Genomic DNA, 21569 nt, shown 5'->3' with positions numbered 1-21569 from the left:
CACCAAAACCTGCCCGGCTCCTGCTTCGCCCACCTTGCCCAGGCCCGGGCCACGCGGCCGAGGCAGGAGCTGAAGTCCCCGGAGCGTCTGTGGGGGGAGCAGAGGGTGGTGGCGAGGGTGTTTTGGGGAGGCAGAGCCGGGCGCCAGGGCAGAGGCAGCGGGGGCCCTGCCAGCAGGGAGCCTGCCTGGAGGCGGAGGGCGAGCGCACCATTCCCCGGCAGCTGCGTGGGAGCGTGACGCAATTACGGCATCTCTCCCTTCCCGCTGCCGGAGCCGCTCTGCTCCCCGGGCTGCCCCCCCCCCCCCCACCCCAGCCACTGCTGCCTGTGCTGCCAGGGGCACGGCGTGCCAGCACGGCCCCTCGCGGGGGGCTTGCCTGGGGGCTCCCGGGGTGCCCACTCTGCCCCTGCCCGCTGCTCCGAGCACAAGGAAGCTCGGCAGGCGCAGAGCTACGGACATGCCCTTCCAGCGCGGGATGCAACGGAGCAGGCAGAGGACGGATGGCAGATCTCCCCAGACCTCTCTGGAGGGGCTTGTGCACAAGCCGCAGCATCCCTACCTGGGCTGAAACCTCTCCTCGGATTTGGGGCCAGATCGGTCTCTTCATCCCTGCCTCCCTGGAAAGCACGGAGCACAAGGTGACACTTCCACAGGGCTCAGGGACACACGCGCCCCCGTGTCTCACATGCAATCTCCTCTCTCCAGCCCACGCAACTGGCCAAAAGCTTTACAGGACATCGATTTCCAGCGGCAAAACCCCAGAGCCGCTCCCGGGCCGGCAATTAAAACCCAGCCACTCTCCCGCCTCAGGAACCTCCAGATTCTGCTGTTTGTTTTATGAAAATGATGAGTCAGTTTTTAAACAGCAAAAGCCTGTGTTTATCTGTGTTTTTCTCTCAAAATGAACCAAAAATCTGTTGCCATCGGCTCCTCTTCTCATGCCATATGTTGACTGTGCTACGGCCGCCAGATTCAAAAGGAACCGTTAGCATCTTGTCTTGGGTGTTTAACGAGGCGCCTTTGGGGGCTTTCACTCTCCATCCACTCACAACCTTCAGCGGTTGAAAGGAAGGAGGGAAAAGAATCGCTGTAAAATGATGAATTTGGGCGCTATTTAACGTCGGGGTGGTTAAAAAGCAACATTTTCGCTGGACAAGTTTCCTTTAAAGCGGGAATTCAGCCACGGAGAAACCCCCGTGTTTCTAGGCCAGTTACAATCTATACGTTATCATTTTGCGAGCTTCCCCTTCTTCCAGGAACTCTTCACCAGTCTGTTCCTGGAGAGGCTCCAGCACTTTTCTGGGTCGTTTCTCCCACACGAAGGACGCCGGTGGCCACCGGGCCCATTTCAAGCCTCACTAGGGCATTTTCTGGGGAGGTGCTTCTGGCTGGGAGAGCCGTGAGAGGCCACTCAGCCCGTCTGTGCCTCGGTTTTCCAACTGCAAATGGTGCCGCCGGCGCATCCAGGCCTCACTCGTGTCTTTGATTGTAAATTGCTGGGAAGGCAAAACGCTCTCTGCCAGCGCCAGCCCCGGCTGCAGCCCTGTTACCACACGTATCAACAGGTTATTTCACAGGAAAATACAAAGTCCCCCCTTTTCTCGGCAGCACCGTAACCCAGTGACTGCAAAGGAGGCGGAACTTGAGCCACACGTGGAAACAAAGCGGGATCCGAGACCCCAGCTCGCCGCTCTCCTGCAGCAACCTCCGGACATTGACACCACCCTTTAGGGTGACTTCTTGGGAAACAAGGAACGACTGCCGACGAGCGCCGGAGAAACGGAGATCCCGTTTCTTGCTACGAAAAGCAACGTGACGAAGCTGACGTTAAACCCTTCCTAACCTACAGCTTCCCGGGCGGGCGGGGAGGCTGAGGAGGGACAACCTGCGCCCAGGTTTCCTCAGGTCCGACAACGAGCCTCAACCCGGGCCGGGGACAATCTCCCGCAGCCCCCGGCGTGAGGGGAGGCCCGCGGGCAGCGCGGGCCCGGGCCCGGGGCATGGCCAAGGCCGCCCAGCGAGGGCAGGGCTGGGCCCTGCGCTGCCCGCCTCACCCAGGCCCACCGCCGGGGAGGGGGCATCTCCCCACCCCCCCTGCGCGGCCCCCGGGCCTGCCCTTGCCCCCCGGGCCTGCCCTCCCCCCCAGCGCTGCCCTCACCCCTCCCCGTCCACCCACGTGCTGCCCGCAGCCTCCTCCACGCCACCGCGCATGCGCGCAGCCCGCCCCACCCCTCCCGCCGCGCAAGCGCGGGCTGTACCACCTCGCGGCGAGGGGTGAGGGGAGCGCCAGGAGGGAAACGCGTCTCTTCCCCCACGTCCCGAGCCGGCCCCGGCGCCCCGTCTGTCCTCCCCGCCCGCGACCCCGCCGCGGCTCTTCTCTCGCCGCGCTTCGGGCCGCTCCGAGGCCGCGGGGACGGAGCGGGGCGGGCGCGGGGTGGTACGTGCCGCTCCCCGCGGCGCTGGCTGTGGGCGCGGCCAAGCCCGCCGCCTCTTCCTCTCCGCCCGGCCGCCGCCGCCATGAGGTGAGGGGCAGCGCTCCGCCGCCTTCCCCCGGGCCTGCCCCGGCGGCGACTGGGAGCGGGAGGTGACCGGCGGGGTGGCCTCAATAGCGGGGGCTTACCTAGCCGCGCTGCCGGGAGGCCCCGGGCCCCGTGAGGCGGCTGCGGCCTCCTCAGGCCTCGGGGGAAAATGGCGGTTGGGCCGCGCGCTGGGGAGGGGGGGGCGAAATGGCGGCCGGGGCCCGCGCCGAGGGGAGCCCGAGGGGTGCAGAGGGAGGGGACCGCTGAGCGGGGCTGGCCTCGCTGCTCTCGGGCCCTGCGGCCCTCGGCTGCCTCCCCCTTGCCCGTCGTGCCGTTCCAGCAGCGCGGCCTGCTTCCAGCGGGCTCGCTGCGGGCTGCCCCGGGCCTTCGGGGGCTGGGAAGGCACCCTCCGGCCGTGGCGCTGAGCTGTGCGCGTGGTTCTCCGCAGCATGCTCCGGCTCCAGAAGAGGCTGGCCTCCAGCGTCCTGCGCTGCGGCAAAAAGAAGGTCTGGCTGGATCCCAACGAAACCAATGAGATCGCCAACGCCAACTCGCGTAAGTAACCATCTCACAGCCACGCTATGTGTCACCTGTGTTGACCTGTAGAAAAGGGATGCGTCAGGGATACGGGAAGAGGCTTTTCGACTAGCTCGGTGGCAGTGAGGTTGGCTTAGGTAAAATTCTGACACTTGAGCAACTGCTTTGCACTTCAAAGTGGAAATGGGTCCATCAGCAGGATTTACAGAGCTCCCCAGTGCACTGATGTGGCGCCTGGTGCGTTCTTGGTAGTGGGTTTAGTACGTGGTGTCCTCCGAGATAACTAGTGCGGGAGAAATGGGGGGGGGGGGAAGAGCAACTCCAGCAGCACGAGGGGCCTTTGGGGGAAGGTCTGGCTTGTCCTCTACGTTGCATCCTTTTCGTACAAGCTGGATTGGAGTCTGCAGTTGCGTGATGTGTCCTCTCGTTGCACATAAGATGTTGAACATGGAGTTTCTTTCTTTAGGTCAGCAGATCAGGAAATTGATTAAAGATGGGCTGATCATCCGCAAACCTGTGACCGTTCACTCTCGTGCCCGATGCAGGAAGAACACCTTGGCCCGCCGGAAGGGCAGGCACATGGGCATCGGTAAGTGCTGGCTCCCCGCTGAGAACTGGAGAAGTGTCTGTTTTCCGTGGTACGTGGTCCGCCTACAAGCTTATATTGAGCAACGATCTCCCAAGAGTCTTGTGGCAGGGCCTAAAAATACACGGGTTTTATGTCAATAGTTTTCTTCTTGAAGTAAAAAGAAGGATTAGACGCTCCAGCAAAAGCGTGTTGTTCAACTTGCAGAAACTTGGCCTCATTCTCATCCTGTTTTCCCTGCCTAGGTAAGAGAAAGGGTACGGCCAATGCTCGTATGCCCGAGAAAGTGACCTGGATGAGGAGGATGCGAATTCTGAGGCGCCTGCTCCGCAGATACAGGGAGTCCAAGAAGATCGACCGCCATATGTAAGCCTGCCATGCCATGTCCAGCTTTGGGTCGCGTGCCCGCACACTTAGAGACGCCCCTTTCTTGCTGTATGCAGCTTCTGCAGCCAGCTCCTTGGTGTGCAGATTGGTGAAAATAAATCCTCTCCAGGAAGCACGGCACCGGAGAGCTGCTCCGGAGTAATCCCGGCAGTTCTCCAGGCAAGCCCTCTGCCTGCTCGGAGGAGGGGAGAGCCAGCGCAGCAGCAGGAGTGACCCTGCTCCTCACAGCACGCTTGCGTGCGTTGCTGCTCCGTGCCAGGAGGGGTGCAAGATGTCTGGAAGCTGCGCAGTGGTTTGATCTCCCGGGCAGCCTCGTTTACAGTCCGTTCTGCTCCGTTAGGTATCACAGCCTGTACCTGAAGGTCAAGGGTAACGTGTTCAAGAACAAGCGGATCCTGATGGAGCACATCCACAAGCTCAAGGCAGATAAAGCTCGCAAGAAGCTCTTGGCGTAAGTGTTGCCTCACTGTTAAGCTTCGGTCTTGCAGGTTGTGGAATCGACGTTCTTTAAATAACTCTGCGGGCGGGCAGGCGATTCCGGGTGGCTTCTGTCGCTGGTGGCTCTGTCTGGAGCCCTGGTGAAGAATCAAACCAAAACCGGGTAGGGCTGGCTTGAAGCAGAGAAATACGTAACCCGGCAGAGCTTTGTGCGTTTCACTGCCGGCGTAGCAGATGATGGTTGCTCATACGGCTGTAAACTGGTAGATCTACCGATCCAGCCACTTAGATCAGTAAAGGACTGACGGGGGGAGGTGAGGAGGCGTAAAGAGACGACGGGTTTCAAAAATCCTGCTGCGTGCTCGGTAAAAAAGCCGGTATCTTAACCTTGGTCCCTAGTAAAGACGTGTGACCCCAGCCGGCCCCAGCGGGGCAGTCCCCAGAGCCAGGATCACAGCTCCTCCTTGGGCAGAACCAAGAGCCCGGCAGCGTGGGGCAGGGAGGGCGGCAGAGCCCAGCATCCTCGCTCGGGGCTGAGCGGGACCGGGTTAGCACCGCCGAGAGCGACAGTTAGAGCTGCGGATGGCACGGGAGCGCTGGAGCGCAGCTTGGCAGGCTTCGCTCGCTGCAGCGGCTGGTTTGGTGGACCAGGATCCTGTGGGGCGAGAGGAGACCAGGGCCGGTGGTAAAGGCTTTCTCGAGGCTGTTTGAGGCCTTCACGAGCTCTTACCTTCTTGCAGTGACCAGGCCGAAGCTCGCAGGTCCAAGACCAAGGAGGCTCGTAAGCGCCGTGAGGAACGCCTGCAAGCCAAGAAGGAGGAGATCATCAAGACCCTCTCCAAGGAGGAGGAGACCAAGAAGTAAACGCTGCCTGTCTTGTGTACATAGTGTTTTCCATCCATGCGAGTTCAATAAAACACCACATCCAGGACTCCTCCCCACCGAGTCTTGCGCTCGCTCTCCAGGGTTTCTGGAACTGGGAAGGGAAGGGCTGGGAAAGACCTGCCGCTCCCCGTCTCGGTGCTGGGTCTGCCCCGGCTCGTTGGGAACCAAACGAGTCTGTCGGGCAGTTCCTGGGGTAAGGATGAGCCCATAGCCCGCGGGGCTGACGGCAGAGGGGAGAACGCGGGCCGGAGTGAGTCAGTCCTGCTGACGCCAGCCCTCGTCCCGGGCCAGGCAGCCCCAGGGCCGGCTGCGGAGGGCAGCGCTGCAGGCAGAGCCCAGTCCCTGCGCCGGCAGCTCCTCTGCGCCCAGCCGCAGCCGCCTTCCCCCTCCCGACACCTCTGCCCACAAGCGCAGCGCTGGCCCTGCTGAGCTCTGGTGGGAGAAAAGGGGTCGGGGGGCTGCCCCCGCTGCACCCCGGAGCCCTTCCCCGTGGCTCCCTGGCCCAGGCAGGGACAGGCAGCAGCTCCTCGGGGACGGTGCTGGGGCTTGGGCAGCACCTTCAGCTGGAGCCTCTGGATCCTCCACTGGGAGGATCCGCTGGCCCTGGGGCAGGAAGGCTCGGGGACCGACAAGTTCCTTGGGCCCACCCTAAACCCCCAGGAAGGGGTCTGGCTGGACCCCAAACACCCCGACAAGTCGCTGCACCCCGATGGGAGGTGGCTGATGGCAGAGCCAGGCTGGACGCAGGCGCAGAGCCCTCGGCCGCCCTCTCACAGCCAAAACCCACAGCCAGCTCACAGCCGAGTCCAGGGGTGACCTGACGCGATTCAGCCGGGGAAGGAGCCAACCGCGGTGGCCTTGGGGTGGTGGGGGGGACACGGCTGAAGGCACCGATGTGCCCCTGATGCCCATCAAGAAAATGGTGCCAAGACGCCCAGGGTGGGGGTACAGCCCCGACTGCGTGTGCCAGAGCCAGCACCCTCGGGAGCTGGCCCTGAAGGAGAGCAGGCTCCCAGCGCTGCTGGTCCTGGGGGGGGGGGCTGGAGACCACCAAGCAGGGGAACATGCTGCAGCCCCCGCACCCCCCCACACCGCTGGGTTCAGACCAGAGCTGACTGCCAGGGGAAGCTTTTGGGGGGCTCTGCTCCCACAGCCGCCCCATCAGCCCCTCAGGCAGCCCTTGGAGCTCAGCCGGGAGCAGCCAGGCAGGGCAGGACTTGCAGAGGGGAGGACACCGAGGGCTGGGACGGGAAAGGGCAGGGGTCTGCGTGCCCCCAGGCACCGGTGCGAGGGAGCCGGGACCACAGCTCACACCAGGGACACGCACCCCCCCCCCCCAAGCCAGGCCTGGCACCTCCAGACTCACCGTGCCCCCCCCCAGGACACCCCACACTCACCCAAGTGGCTCCTTACCAAACCCACGCCTGCGAGCGCTGCCGTCCCCACGCTGGGGACCGTCCACACTGCAAGGGAGGGCGGGGACAGCCTCCCCAGGGGCCAGCACACCCCTGTGGGCTCTGCACCATCCCTGGCACCAGCCAGGGCTTTTATAAGCTGGGGAGGGGGGTGCCCACCCACAGGAAACACAGCTGAGACCCTCCCACCTCATCACACAGGTGGTGGGACCACCTGGGCACAGGGCTGGAGGGGCCGGTTGCCCCGATACCCGGCGTGCGCTCCGTGCCATGCCCACGCACCATGCCCCCACACGTCACACACACACCCCCCCCCCCCTCCCCGTGCCAGGACACCCCCCGACGTGCCCCCGGTGCCTGCTCCGTCTTTGGCCCTGCTGCCGGCTCCACCGACGGTGACTCACCGCGGCCGGGCGCAGCGTGACTCATGCAGCCAGAAAAGAGCCCCAGTGCCCACGGCAGGTGGCACACGGCACCCCACGGGGACGGCACCACAGGCACCCTGGCAGCACTTGGGGGGGGGGACACACACCATCCGCACCCCCTCTGCCCGGACACGTGGCAGTGCTGAAGCTCCTCCGGCCGGCGCAGAAAAAAAGACCTGGTGGCACCAACACCGCGGCGGCAGCAGCGTTTAATTTAGGATCTCGGGCTGGAGCATCCCGGGAGCGGGGCTGTGCGCTGCCCGGGCACGGTGGGTTATTGCTTGGGTGAGCCGAGCGTGCAGCAGCCGGGCAGGGCACGTGCGTGTGGGGCTGCACACGCGTGTGTTAGTGCACAGATACAGGCGTGTATGGCTCTGGAGTGTGCGTGTGGAGCTGCACCTGCGCGTGCACGGGCAGAGGTGTGCGCCTTGGTGTACGCAGGGGGATTTGCGCACCCCTGCTGCCGTGCACACTCCCCCCCCCCACTGTGCACGCAGCGTCTGCACACGCCGACTGGCACACGTGGGGGTGCAGGAGCAGCCGTGTGGGTGCCACGTCTGTGGGTGGTGCCACGTTGGGGCACCCGTATCCCCTGCCCCCTGCCAGCCAAGCACGTGCCTCGGGCTGGACCCCGAGGGACGGGGACGCTGGGGACAGGCCCCCGGGCATGGCTGGGGGGTCAAGTACTGCCTGGACGGGGCTTCCTGAGGTGCGATGATCCAGGGGAGGTGTAGATGCCGGGCTGGGGACGGGGACACCGGGGGGGGAGCCGGACGCTGTCCCTCAGATCTCGGTCAGCGCCTCGGCAGGGACCAGCCCCCGCTTCCTCCCGCTGGTCACCCGGACGAGGCCCTGGGTTCTGCCCACGCCGACACAGATCTGGGACGGGCAGACAGACAGACGGATGGATGGGCAGTGGGGCACAGCCCTGGCATCGCCCTGCTGACGACAGAGCCAACTCGGTGCACCCCAGGGCAGCAAGGTGCTGGCACCGGCGGGGTCCCCCCTACCTGGTTCTCCCTGAGGCTCATGCGCCCCTGCTCCTTGTCGCCCTGCACCGCCCGGCAGCTCCTCCAGACGCTCTCGCCGGGACGGACGCGCTGCACGAAGTTGGCCGGGAAGAAGCCCAGCCGGTCGCCCACCTTCCCCTGCGGCGCAGCCGAGTGGCAGCTGAGACCCCCTGCGCTCACTGCACCAGTGGCCGCCCCGGCATGCGGCGGGGCTGCAAACAGGCACCGGCCCCGGGCTGCCGGCCGCCCCGGGGTGTTCCCCCCCCCGAGACCCCCCCTGCCCCACAGCCCCTCCTGACCTTCCACCAGTCCTCGTTGGAGTCATCCACCAGCGTGACCCTGTCCCCGGGCCTGGGGGGAGAGAGGCGTGGGGCAGCATGGGGATGTCCCCCCCCTCCGCTGCCCCCGTGGGTCTGGTCCCCCCCGCCCCGCTCCCCACTCACTGCAGCGCCAGGTCCTGGCGCTCCTGGGGCACGAACTTGTAGAGAGCCACGTAGGAGAACATGGGCGCCCCGTCCCGCCGCACCGGCCGCCGGGCAGCCTGCGGACACAGCCAGCCCTGCCCCACGGTCCCCGGCCCTGCCCCACGGCCCCCAGCCTGGACCCACGGCCCCCAGCCCCGTGCCAGTGTCCCATCCTTCTGCCCCACAGCCCCCTTCCAACGCCCCATCCCTTGTGCCCTGCAGCTCCGTCCCGACGCCCACAGCCCCATCCCACTGCATCACCTGAGCCCCCCGGCCCCACCCTTCATCCCCATCCTGCCCCCCCCCCCCCCAGACCCCCACCTGCTGCCCGGGGCTCTTCTCCTCCACACTGTCCCTCTCTGCTGGGGTGACAGGTGCTGAGACAGACAGACGGTGGGACAGAGTCAGTCCCAACCCCCCCCCAGTCGGGCCCCCACCCCAATGCCGCCCCTTACCGCTGCTGCTCAGGCTCCCCACGCTGCTTGGGGCGTCCCCGCTCTCCTCCCCAGCCGCCACCTTCTCACCCTAGAGCACAGGGAGGGCTTAGGGGGGTCCCACACCCCCACAGTGCCCCCCACCCCTCCCCAGTTAGGGGGGGTACCTGGATGCCGGGGGGCAGCTCCACGGGGCTGGTGCCATGTGCCAGGGAGGTGCCAAACCGCAGAGCCTCGTACACTGGGTCCACCCTCGCGCTGGGGTCTGCAGGGAAGGGACGGAGGGTGTCAGGACCCCCCCAGCCCAGCCTGCAGCCCGGGGAGAGGGTGCACCCCATGTCAGGCACAGGCTGGCTCGGGGCCGGGGGCTCACCTTGGGGGGGCGAGCCCTGCACGGAGCCCCCCTGCTCCGGCAGCAGCAGGGGCGAGCTGAAATTGCGGCGGAAAGAGGTGGCCTGGGGGAAAAAAAAGGGTTTTGGGGAAAAGGGGCACCCAGCACCCCCAGGCACTCGGGGGGGCGGGGGGGCAGAGCTGGGGAGGTGCTGGGACTGAGTGTGCCCCTGGGGCCGGGGACCCCCGTGTGCACGGGGGGGGGATTGGTGTTTGCACAAGCGCTGACATCTCTCTGCCCACATGTGCCCGTGGGCACGCATCCCAGTGCACACGCGTGTGCGCAGCCACGCACCCCGGTGCCTGCAGCCCCCCCCCTCCCCGGGGACAGGGCTGTGGCGGGGGGGTTGGGGGGGGGGGGGCTGGCAGGGCTGTGTCCCCCCCCCCGCAGCACTTACCGTCTTACCCGGGCACTGCTGGTGCGAGATCCCCTGGGAGCACCAGAGGTGCACGCCGGCCTTGCACGCCTTGCACCGCAGGCCCTGCCGCGAGTTGCCTGCAGGCAGCGGGGGGGGGGGGGTCACGGCCAGGGGCGGGGGTTGCCCCCCCCCCCAAACCCCCCCTCACCCCCCCCCCCGGCACCCACCTGCGATGAGCTGCCGGCACAGCTCGCAGGGGCAATGCTTCTTGAAGACGTACTGCTGGAAGCCGTGTGTCCGCGGGGGGGACGGGGGGGTCCCGGGGCCCTGCACCCCCCCGCCCGCCCGCGGGAAGAGGCTCTCCACGCTCTTGCTCCGCAGCAGCGTCCGGAGGGACAGCGACCGCTTCAGCCGCTGCATCTGCCGGAGGGACCCCCCCAGGGGTGGCAGGGACCCCCCCCAGGGGTGGCAATGACCCCGGAAGGGGACGGGGGGACCCCTCGAAGGGTGGCAGGGACTCCCCCCAGGGACGGCAGGGACCCCCCCGGGAGGGGCCCCCCCCCGCTGCCGCCCGCGCTGCATCAGCCCAGCCCGGCCGGGGGATCCGGGTCAGCGGGGCCGGGGGGGGGGGGGGGGGGGGAGACAGCCGGGGGGGGGGGGCCGGGGCGGCTCCGGGGCTGAACCTCCCCAGCGACACCCCAAAGCGGCTGAAAGCGCCCGGCACAGGGTGCACGGTCACCCCCCCCGGGGCACGCCCCCCCCCCGCCGGTGCACACTCACACACACACACACACACACCCCCCCCGTGCACTGAACCCCCCCGGTGCACGCTCCCCCCCCGGTGCACCCCCCCCCCCCCCCCGTCGTACCTTGCTGCCGTGCCCGGCCCCGGGGCCGGCGGGGGGCGGCTCGGGGGGGCCCGCCGGTTCGCTCTCCCCGGGCGGCTCCGTCATGCGCCCGCCACGCCCCCCGCCCCCCCCCCCCGCCGCTGTCGCGACAGCGCCGCGACCCGGTCGCGACAGCGCCGCGCTCAAGCTGCCGCCGGCCCCTCCCCGCCGGGGGGATGGAGAGATATGCTAATCATTGGCTGCCCATTGGCTGCCGGCCCCCACAGGGCGGGGCTCGCCCCCCCATCATCAGGCGTCGCGTACGGGGGGGGGCACTGGGGGGATCCCCCATTGACAGCCCGGGGGGGGGAGGGGCAGCACCCAGGGACCCCCCCATCGACACTTAGACGGTAGCACCCATTCCCCCCCCCCCGATATCCCGGTGGGGGTCTGCACTCATGACCCCCCCCCATTGCCCCTTGGGGGGGGCAGCACCCATAGACACCCCCCCATTTGCACCCTGGGGGGGGGGGGAGCAGCCGTGGATACCCCCCCACTTTGATACTCCATCACCCCCCCAACACCCAAGGGGTGGGGGGGCAGCGCCCGTATCCCCCCCCCCCCCCCCAACACCCCATAGCCCTCTATTGACACCCGGGGGGGGTGTCAGTGCCCTCCACGAGCAAACCCCCTTTTTTCTCCCCAAAATGAGCCGAATCTGGGCGAAATCAGAGGAATTAAAATGCAGCGGGGGCCGCGGGGGCTGGCACAGGGCGGCCTTGGCTTCTCGCCCTGGACAGGGTGGACTGGAATGGCTGGGGGGGGGGGGAACAAGGCCGGGGGGGGGGACACACAGATGTCCTTGGCTGGGCTGGGCCAAGGGGACAGGGTATGGCTGGGGGGGGAACAGCCCCACATGTCGTTCCCCCCCCGATGCCCCCCCCCCGACTTTGTATTGACAATAAACACCCCCCCCACCCCACTATTTACTGTCAACTCCCTCCCCAAACTGGACCCAACTGGGCCAACCCCGCTCTCGCCACCCCTCCCTGCGCCTATAAAAGCAGGGGGGGGGACCAACCTGTCCCTCCTTGCTGTCACCCTCTGTGTGTGTGTGTGTCCCCCCCCCGCCGCCGCCGCCGGACACCCCCACCATGCTCTTCTGGCATGGTCAACCTGACCACTACTGGTCCAGTCCTGGGGAGATGTACCCCATCTCCGGCCCTGGGCTGCTCAGGTACACACCCCCCCCCCCATTCTAAAGCATCCCTTGCTTTTGGGGAAACTGAGGCACAGCTGAGTGCCCACCCTCCGGGGGGGGGGCGTGTTGTTTCTCGCAGGGACCCCCCCGTGCTGCCCTACCTGAAGCAGGAGGAACCCAACGGCATCTCCACCTCTCAGCCCCCCTGCCCGGCTTTCCAGTACGTCCTCTGCGCCCCCACTTCTCCCGCCGTCCGGCACCACGAGGAGACCCTCACCTACCTCAACCAGGGTGAGCTGGGGAGGGGGCTGGGGGCACCCCGGGGGGTGGAACACCACCCCCCCCCCCTCCGGGGGCTCAGCATGTGCTTTTGCCCCCCCCCCCCCGCAGGGCAGTCGTATGAGATCCGCATGATGGGGAGCCCCCGGGTGGACCCCGGTGGGGAGGGACGGAGGATGCTCAAGGTGAGACGGTGGCGGGGACCCCCCCAAAAACCTGGGGTGAAGCCTCGGGGCAAACCCCGGGGCAAAGCTGGGGGGCAAAGCTCTGACCTGAAGTCCCAGCTCAGCCCCGGCTCAGCCCCGGCTCAGCCCCGGTCCAGCCCCGTCTCTCCGCGGGGCGAGGGGCCGTTGCCGCGGGCTCAGCCCGCAGCCGCGGCTGGTGGCGTGGGCCTGATCCTTCTGCGCAGAGCGTGGTGCGGGTGGTCTTCCACGACCGGCGGCTGCAGTACTCGGAGCAGCAGCAGCTGGAGGGCTGGCGGTGGAGCCGCCCGGGCGATCGCATCCTCGACATCGGTGAGTGCCGGCAGCGGGCGGGGGGCTGGGGAGGGGCTGGGGGTCCGTGCTCACCCCCCTCCCACAGACATCCCCCTCTCTGTCGGCATCCTCGAACCCCAAATCCACCCCACGCTGCTCAACACGGTGGAGTTCCTCTGGGACCCCTCGAGGCGGACGTCCGTCTTCGTGCAGGTGGGAGCCAGGCCTGGCCGGGGGCTGGACGGGGCTGGGGGGGGGGGCTGGGGGCACTGGGGGGGCCACGGCAGCCGCCCCCGACCCCTCTTGTCCCCGGGCAGGTTCACTGCATCAGCACCGAGTTCACGCTGCGGAAGAACGGGGGGGAGAAAGGCGTCCCCTTCCGCATCCAGATCAACACCTTCGAGGCGGGGGGCAACGGGGACCCCCCCGAGCACCTCCACTCTGCCAGCTGCCTCGTCAAGGTGTTCAAGGTATTGGGGGGGCACCAGTGACCCCAGGGTGACCGGTGCCCCCCGTTGCCGGCAAACCCCGCTCTGAGCATGGGGCAGCGCCTGCTGCAACACACCGGGGGCTGGATGCACGAGGGTCTGGGTGCACGGGGGGTGGGTGCATGGGGGTCCGAGCACCCCAGGGGTCTGGGTGCCTCAGGGATCTGGGTGCCTGGGACTCTGGGCTCCCGGGGTCCCCGTCGGCTGCCGTGGCGGTGGTCCCGGGGCCGCGCTCACGGCCCCCGGCGCAGCCCAAGGGGGCGGACAGGAAGCAGAAGACGGACCGGGAGAAGGTGGAGAAGCAGCCGGCGCCGGAGCGGGAGAAATTCCAGCCGGCCTACGAGAGCACCGTGCTGGCCGAGGTGGGACCCGGCCCTGGCACCCCTCCCCGTGGGCGGGGGTGCCCCCCGGGACCCTGCACCCCCTGACCCCCTCCCTCCATCCTCAGTGCACCCCGTGGCCAGACGCGTTGGGTGCACCCCACAGCCCCCCGGGCACCCCGGGGCTGCCATCTCCTCACCCCTTCAAGCTGCTGAGCCCGGAGAGGTAAGTGGAACACCCCCCCCCGGACCCCCACCCCTGCTGGGGTCCCCTGCTCAGCCCCGGCCCCTCTCCCCACAGGCTCTGTGTGTCACCCGCCTGTGCTGCCGAGAGCCTCTCAGAGAGTCCTGGCGAGGTGAGGGTGCCATGGGTGCAGCCTCGTGCATCCCTATAGCCCCCCATGCCCCCCCCCCCCCCCCGAGAGGCCAGCTGGGCTGAGAACGTGCCCGCTCGGTTCATGCCCTGGCTGAGGCTCTGCTCCCGCTGCCAGCAGGCGCTGAGCCCCTGCGCATCCCCCCTGGAGACGCAGCAGTGGCTGCACAAGCGCCGCTTCTCCGCCTACGCCCGCGTCTTCGCCAACTTCGCAGGTGAGGCCGCGGGTGGTTTGGGACCAGGGCGGGGGGCAGAGCCAGCCCCCACGGCTGTGACTCCCCTGAGCCCCCCTGTCCGCAGGCGCCGACCTGCTGAAGCTCTCCCGCAGGGACCTGATCCAGATCTGCGGAGCCCCCGACGGCATCCGCCTCTGCAACGCACTGATGGGCAGGTGGGCTCGGACATCCCGCGGGGCACTGCGGTACCTCTTTCCGGGGACCCCCGGGAGCCTCCGCGGTGCCAGCAGTGCCTGGCCGGATCCTGTGCCCCCCGCCAGACCCCTCTCTGCCTCCGCAGGTGCCCACGTCCCCGGCTGACCCTCTACGTGTCGCGGGAGCCCGCCGGTGGGGCCGAGGGCACAGAGGATGGATGCTCAGGTACTGGGGGCAGCGTGGGGAGGGAGGGTCCGCACTCACTGCCCCCTCCCCATCCTCCTCCTGTCCTGTCCCCAGGGCTGTACCAGGAGGTGCACCTGGAGGAGCTGACGGTGGCCGAGCTGACCGGGAAGCTGGCCGAGCTGCTGGGGCTGCCCGTGGGCCAGATCCAGCAGGTGTCTCGGCAGGGACCCTCTGGCATCCACATCCTTGTCAGCGACACGGTAAGGACCAGGGGTGACACTTGGGCGTGCTGGACCCCACAGCCATCCCGGCCCCTCGGGGTCCCCAACCTGCTCCCAGCGAGGCTCAGCCCCCGTGGGTGTCCCTCACTGCAGCGGGACGGGGGTCCGGGCTCTGGGACGAGACACACACCCCCAGCCCGGTCCCCCTCACCTCGCCCGGCGGCCCCACAGATGATCAGGAACCTCCTGGATGAGACGTGCTTCGTGGTGGCCGTCGCCAAAGGTAACACGGTGGCCACAGGCAGGCAGAGCTGGGCAGGGGACGATGGCCCCAGCTGAGCCATGTCTCTGGGCAGCGCACGGCCCGGAGGGGTACCACCTGGTGCTGCGGTAGGACCCGGCCCCCGGAGCTGCATCACGCCTGGGAAGGGAGATCTCCTGCAGCGCCGGAGCGAGCTGCGCGGGGATGGAGAGAGGAGCCCGAGGCTGGCACCAAGAGCCCATCCTGCAAGCGCGGTTCGCCCTCCCTCTGTCCCTGCCAGGCTTGACCGACCCCTCGTGCAGAGGGGCGAGAGGAACGGGTCCCAGCCCAGCTCGCCGCCGTCCCTTTCTCCCTGTGCTGGTGGCGGCTGCATCCCTGCACCTCGTCCCTGTTTTCTATTAAAGGCCGGAGCGAGCCCTCGTCCCTGCGGCGCCTGCTGGGGTTTGGGCGAGGGGTCCCCAGGGGTCCTGCACCCGCTGTGGGGCAGGAGCAGCCCCTGGGCCAGGCTGGGGAGCGGGGCCGGGCACGGGGACACCCCCCTTCCCCAGAGAGCCCCCGGCAGCCGTTGGGTCAGCACGGAGGAAGCCCGGGCAGAGCAGGTCCTGTCCCACCCCGCAGGGACGGAGCCGGCCGTGGCACAGCGCCCAGGGCAGCCCCAGCTGGCAAAACCCGGTAAAGCCTCATTTCTGCGTTTTGGCTCGGGGAACGGGTTATTTTTAACACCGAGTCCTTCCCCCAAGCACCGTCCGGCGCGGCCGCTGCTGGCGCGGAGGGCAGAGCCGGGTGGTGAAGCGAGACGGGGGACGCCTTCGGGAGGAAACGACTTGCAGGGCAAAGGACGGGTTCGGCATAAACAAGGCGGCGGCAGGTTTCCCCAGAGAGGAAGGATGGAGACCAAGGGGAGCCGGAGGACGCGGGCGAGGAGCAGGGAGGACACTGGGGCGGCGCAGCTGGGACATCCCCCAGAGCGGGTCCGAGATCAGGGTGTCGGCAAACACAGAGAGGGGGGACGGCAGCGAGCACGGGGGCAGAGACAGACACAGGCCCGTGGACCCGTTGCTGGTGGGGAGAGGGAAACACCCACCACCCTCCCCGAAACGCTCACTGCCGAGGGGAGCCAGAGCTCGGCCCCACCAGCCCTTTCCCGACTGTCCCCTCCACCGCCGGACCCTCGCTGCCCCCGCGTGCAGCGTATCACACAGACAAGGGACAACTCAGCTACATATATATATATATATATTTACTTTTAGTTAATGGCATTATTATATCCACACAGTGTCAGGGAAAGCACAGATTACAATATCATTAAAATAATATTTTACAGCTCTCTCTATAATATATATATATAATCAAGGGAGCGTATGACAAGGTTCCAGCTCGTGTGTCCAGTACATCAGACCGAACAGACGTCGTGAGCCCACCCGAGTTTAAAAATGCGTTAAAAATACCAAGGCGGCCAGCCCTGCCCCCCGGCAGGGGGGTCTGCGGGCACAGCAGCCCCTGCGCCGACCCACGGGTCCCGCGCCGGCGGGGCCAAGCAGCGAGATGGGAAGGGAGCTGGAGGGCGCGAACACCGAACGCTCGGGGTTTGCATAGAGGAGGGGGAATAATCCCGTTTTAGCAGACGCTGAGATAACAGCTGGGGCCTGTGGCCAGCGGGGAAAAGCCACGGTGAGCTCAGATGCACCTTTGGGGGGTGGAGGAAGGTTTGTGGCTGCGGCATGAAGAGCCCCCGGGGAACGGCAGGGTGCTGGGGGGTGCGGGATGGCTGGCAGAGGGTGGCATTTCCACGGCCCCCCCCCTCCCCGTGCCCTCCCGGGGCAGGGCAGGGGCTGGCCAGCCCCACGGTGTCACCGGCTGGCGAGAGCAGGGGATGTATTTCCTCATCTCTTAAAAAAAAAAACCAAAAAAACCAAATCAAATCTCATCTCCAAACCTCCACGCGAGTTAAGCCCAGCCGGCACGGAGAGCACGTACCGCCAGCTGCAGCGAAGCTCAGCTCCGCCGAGCCGCCCGTCCCACCGCGCCAGCCAGAGCTGCAGGACGGTGCCAGGGGACCCGACGAGGCGTCACCAGCGATGGGATCCTCTGCCGAGATGTCCCCTCTGTACGGGGGGGGGGGGACGGACGGGGGACACACACGTCTGCCAAGCACTCGGCCAGCCCCCCGGGAAGGGTCCCTGGGGGTGCAAGCCAAGGGGGGGGGCGAGGGGCCGGGCAGGCGGCGGCACAGGCCGCCTGCTGAGCACGGCCTGAAGCTTTGAATGGAAGAGGAAAGTGGCTTCTCCCCCACGCCCCCTTTTTTTTGTTTTGGCCCCCTGCAACTCCCCCAAGCTGCAGCACAGGGACCTCGGCACCGGAGCGGAGCCGGGTGCCTCTGCCAGGCTTCGGCACCGAGAGCGAGCAGAAACCTCGGCCAGCTTGCTTGGGTGCCAGAAAACAAAGCAAAATAGGAAAAAAACCCCAAAAACCAACCCCAAAAAACCAACCCCAAAAGGACACCCCCAACCACGCGATCCTTCAGCAGAAGAGGACAAGATGTTTTAAACCTCGTTTTCGGGGCACACCCCCACCACGGGACACTGTAGCGAAGAACCTTGTCATACTGACCTCCCATCCACCCCCCCACCCCCCCCCCCCCAAAAAAAAACCCCGACCCAAAACCCATGACACCATGGGCCAGCCATGAACACCACATTCAGAGTAAAATAAAACAAAAACAAAAAGGAAATGACAATGATGTTTAGAAAATAGGATTTTTTTTTTTTTTTTAAAGTTTTTTGTTTTAAATAACCATTGTGACAGCACGTTACGCTTGCCACGTCCTCACGGGGAACGGTCACAGAACTGGGATAAAAAGTGCTGCTGCGTGTCTCGAAAGACCAGGAAAGCCTCATTTTTGCTTGCATTAGATCTCCTCACAACGCCTCCCTGGAGGACCTCAGCAGCACCAGCCCAGGTGGCCTCAGGCTACTTCGCTAGAGAGGTCCCTTCGTCAAGTCCAAGAGCACGCGGAGGCCAGGGCAGCCCCCACGGGGCTGTGCCCCACGGCCGGGGCAAGGCGCCGAAGGGCGGACCCGGGTGACGGCGGAACACCGCTTTTGGGGGTGGGCACGCGCAGCCCGGCCTCCGCTCTGCCGGCTGCGGGACACGACTTCTGCAGAGGCACCTCGGGGTTCTGGGGCGCACGCGGGTTTTCAAGGGAGGGCAAGGAACGGGCCAAGGCATCGAGAACGGCTCACGGTCTCAAAGCAAGGACCTGACCTGCCTCGTCCAGCTAATCTAGTGCAGAGGCTGGAAAAGACGCGTTTGGCACAAGTAGGGAGCTTGCAACTCGACGGGATTTTCAGTCAGGGCTTGCTCCTCGCTGAACCTTTCAGCAGAGCCACCGTTTTGCATCGCTTACCCCTCAAAACGACAGTACGAAGACGCTCCCCTAAGTGACGGGCCCTGAATCTCGGCGCTCGACGCCCTCGGCAGCCGCCGGATCAAACCCGGGGCCCGTGCCTGACCCAGCGCCTAGCGCTGCTCCGGCTCAGCTGGGCACCGGCCCAGCAGAAACAAGGGCCCCCCGTACGCGGAGCAGAAACGGCATTCCCAAACGCAGCCCACGCCCGGTACGCTGCCACCTGCGGGAGGATTTATTTTTTTGCTCTACAAAGGTATTCCTCTAGTAAGACACGGCTTGGAAAATGGTGTTTATTGGTATTTATAAATACAAACATAAGGAAGAGTCCATTTGAAGACGGATAATTGACTTAAAAGGACACTGTCAAGTAGTTTGAGCTACCTTAATGCTGTCACCCTGTTTGGGGGGGAAAAAAAAAGAAAAACGCTTTGGGTTCTGTATTCTTGAGTTTTCCCTTGAAAACTCTGCTCTGTCACAAAGAAATCAGCCAGCTACATACGCCCCGACTCGCAAATCCGTCTTAGCTCTCCCCCGCCACAGTACAAACTAAACCCAGCGTTCCTCCCAGAGCTGTGCAAACACTGTGACTGCCGGGCGCTGCCCCAGGCACGCACACCCGGCCGGAGTCAGTCTGTTACCACGGGAAGCGCCATTATCTTCCGCCACCCTGAAAAATCGGAGAAAGGAGTTCTGCAAAGGAAGTACAGGAACGTGCCCGTTGAGGAGAGAGAGAGAATTCACAGCGCTAAAGAGGATTTGAATAAATATAACGGATTAAAAGCAATCTACAGGAAAGGAATTGACAGTATCCTTTTAGACACAGCATACTGGATTTCCTCCCAGCAGACCGTGCATCTGCAAGACTTTGTCAAGCATACACAGATGGGTTGGGGGAATTGAAGTTGTAGATGAAGGGGATAGAGCTTCGGTGGTACTAAGCGACCCTTCTGACTGCCCGAATAGCTCAGCGATAAGAGGGTTGGGAAGCAACACAACGTCCTCAAAGCAAACCCACAGCGAAAAAACAAGCCCCTGGGACCCTGACATAGCCGTTCCTCGCGCTGCACCCCGCTCTTCCCCCACCGTGAGATTCTTCAGCGTGAAGGTGAAGCACCACTTCCTTGGCTGCTGGCAGCTAGGATGATTAAACAGACTTGCTCCTCTCTGTCTCGGTCAGCTGGGAACCATCCATAAACACGCGCGCTCCCTTCCATCCCGGGGTGCAGACAGCAGGAAGAGCGCAATTACTTACACGTCAGCTCGTCTTCCACAAACCTGTTAGAGTTTGACCGAGTTCTGCCCCATTAAACCCTTGGCATCTGCCCATCTGTTCACAGGTTTCATACTGGGCACCTGGAACTGCCAGCAGCAAGGAACCGGGAGTTCACCGAGCTGGCCCGGGCTGTCCACACTCCTCTGAAGCACCTGGGCTAATCTTGCCTGAAATGCCCCAAAACCAGGTGCTACGAACATACGCCCTGACAGCTGGGAGGGACCGGCACGTAGCAAACCCCATTTCATTCAGACGGTTCCTTCTCTGGGGCAAGACACTTACCTGCGGAAGATGCACAAGTCAGCAAAATCACCCAGCGCTCGCGCCTCAGTGTACAACAACGTGACAATAATTGAGGGCGTATTTTCAGGCCTGCTGTTCCTCCCGCGTCCATTAGCGAGTCATTATTTCTTGATCAGGGCAACAAGCAAGAAGATCCTACTTTGCTTTCCTTGGGGGCAGGACGAAGGGTTGGAGGGAAGGGACAGCAGGAATAGGGAACTTACAGTCACTGGAACAGAGACTATAACTTTTTCCCCCTATACCAAGAGTTATATTCTTGTCACTGGGATAAAACCTGAAATGCAAACCAAATTCGGACACCCAGTCGCTGATAAAAACAGGCCGAGAAGCCTACCAGAGCCTAGCCTGTAGTGCAGCTCACTTGCCTTTCAGAAATCTTCCGTACAGGTCATTACGGGCTCAGGCTTCTAATGGTAAAAAGTACTTTTCAAATTTAAATTATTGATTCATAACTTTTGTTTGGTAAATCTCAAAAAAAATTACTGAATTAGAAATCTGTAAAAAAAAAAAAAGCAGGATGTAGGGAGGGTAAAAAACTGAGCCGGACGTTACAGATTTCAAGCTATACCACAACAATCTAGGAAGCCTCTGAGCTCGATGCTACAGAACACAGAAGAAACAGATGAACCTTCAATGTGAGCATGCTCAGGGTGGTCAGCAGGGAACGGGAAGTAGAGAAGCACAAGTAAATCATGTCTCACAACAGCTGCTGTTTCACTCCCTCACTGAAAAATGGACACAAAGCTTCTTGGGATTTTCAGGTTTGGTTTCCCCCCCCTTTCCAGACAACGGAGGCAGGGTTAAAGCATGTTCCTTTCCTCTCCCCTCTCCCCATTTCGAAGGATTTCAGTTACTATTCCAACCTCAACAGCAGCAACAGTCATTCTGGGTTCGCAAAAACCTCCCCTCCTTACCGCAATGATTTCATCTGAGCATGCCCAGTAGGAATGGTTCAGAATTATACCAATCCACCTACAGAAAACGCCAACACAGCTCCAGCTCCCATACTGCAGAGTTCATCGGTTTGCTGGAACAGGTGGGGTGTGTATATGTATGTGTATGGGTGGCTACAGGGGCCTGGCACCACAGCCCTGCTCACTGGCCCTTGCAAATGACACTGGCATCGCTTTCCTTGAAGATACTGGTGTCCACCGTAATTCTACAAGTGTAATTAAATACTCAGTTTGCGAGGATGACCACTTCCAGTGTCATAGGATGATGCAACATCTGCAGAAGCGCTGTCTGCTGCCCCCGACCGAAGGAGGTGGAGTCACAGGCGCGAAGTAGGCATGGACTTTAATATTGGGTAAATGGGTCTGAAAAGACAAACAGAGCGTGTGAAGTGACAAGGGCAGTGGCAGTGCAAGAGTCAAAGAGAAGTGGAAATAGGCCTGGCTTACTTGCCTTCAGACTACAAACTAACACACACATAAGAACTGGAGTCGAACCCTTTCAGTTCACCAGCGTGATTTCCCCACAGACTGCGGATTAGCAAGTTCTTTCTGTTACCAGAAAACAGAGGGAATAAGAAAAAATGATGCTCTTTCCTCCCCATTAATCCTGTGGTAGCTGTGGGGAACAGAACAACGTCTAACTGTACAGATCCGTGTTCTCTTTGCAAATAAAACGTTATCATCGCTCCTCTTTTACAGATGGAGAAACAGACTCGGGAGGGAATCGCTGGGACACGGAGTGCCTCAGCTGAGCGGCAGCTAGTGACAGAGCGGCCCT

The 21569-nt window shown here is 64.2% G+C and overlaps 4 protein-coding genes across 12 annotated transcripts in view; 2 read left to right on the top strand and 2 right to left on the bottom strand.

Annotated features, from left to right (window-relative positions):
- The first annotated feature begins 2444 nt into the window (after positions 1–2444).
- Positions 2445–5398, top strand: RPL19 (ribosomal protein L19). Its single transcript, XM_076356699.1, has 6 exons — positions 2445–2522; positions 2968–3074; positions 3523–3645; positions 3888–4008; positions 4370–4480; positions 5208–5398. Exons 1-6 carry the CDS (start codon positions 2518–2520, stop codon positions 5329–5331), a joined length of 591 nt encoding a protein of 196 aa, XP_076212814.1. The 5' UTR covers positions 2445–2517; the 3' UTR covers positions 5332–5398.
- A 1985-nt stretch (positions 5399–7383) lies between these two features.
- Positions 7384–10802, bottom strand: STAC2 (SH3 and cysteine rich domain 2). The gene is made up of 11 exons (XM_076356638.1): positions 10719–10802; positions 10077–10269; positions 9889–9986; positions 9474–9555; positions 9268–9365; positions 9122–9191; positions 8988–9043; positions 8646–8743; positions 8502–8553; positions 8203–8340; positions 7384–8071 (listed from the first exon to the last, which is right to left on the bottom strand). Exons 1-11 carry the CDS (start codon positions 10800–10802, stop codon positions 7976–7978), a joined length of 1065 nt encoding a protein of 354 aa, XP_076212753.1. The 3' UTR covers positions 7384–7975.
- Positions 10803–11799: 997 nt separating this feature from the next.
- Positions 11800–15276, top strand: LOC143169448 (transcription factor CP2-like protein 1). 5 transcript variants are annotated; one of them, XM_076356830.1, is made up of 15 exons: positions 11800–11913; positions 12017–12168; positions 12268–12341; positions 12566–12671; positions 12739–12845; positions 12950–13102; positions 13372–13482; positions 13569–13666; positions 13742–13796; positions 13935–14028; positions 14114–14204; positions 14330–14409; positions 14485–14630; positions 14823–14874; positions 14948–15276. In XM_076356830.1, exons 1-15 carry the CDS (start codon positions 11831–11833, stop codon positions 14983–14985), a joined length of 1440 nt encoding a protein of 479 aa, XP_076212945.1. In that variant the 5' UTR covers positions 11800–11830; the 3' UTR covers positions 14986–15276. The 5 variants fall into 5 exon arrangements, with proteins under 5 accessions (XP_076212945.1, XP_076212941.1, XP_076212944.1 ...); XM_076356826.1 differs by having other exon boundaries at positions 14745–14874; XM_076356829.1 differs by having other exon boundaries at positions 13932–14028.
- Positions 15277–18473: 3197 nt separating this feature from the next.
- The window catches only part of FBXL20 (F-box and leucine rich repeat protein 20), a 43784-nt gene continuing 40688 nt past the window's right edge, over positions 18474–21569 (bottom strand). For 4 of the 5 annotated variants that reach the window (XM_076356483.1, XM_076356486.1, XM_076356484.1 and 1 more), the window contains one exon: positions 18474–21154. In XM_076356483.1, the coding sequence (XP_076212598.1) occupies positions 21047–21154 (108 nt within the window). In that variant the 3' untranslated portion in view covers positions 18474–21046. The remainder of the gene's footprint in view (positions 21155–21569) is intronic. The other variant, XR_012996870.1, reaches the window with a different exon arrangement.

The sequence above is a fragment of the Aptenodytes patagonicus genome, chromosome 20 (genome assembly GCF_965638725.1).
Source record: "Aptenodytes patagonicus chromosome 20, bAptPat1.pri.cur, whole genome shotgun sequence".
NCBI lineage: Eukaryota > Metazoa > Chordata > Aves > Sphenisciformes > Spheniscidae > Aptenodytes > Aptenodytes patagonicus.
Note: the sequence above shows the minus strand (reverse complement) of the source record. Positions and strands in the feature narration are given on the sequence as shown.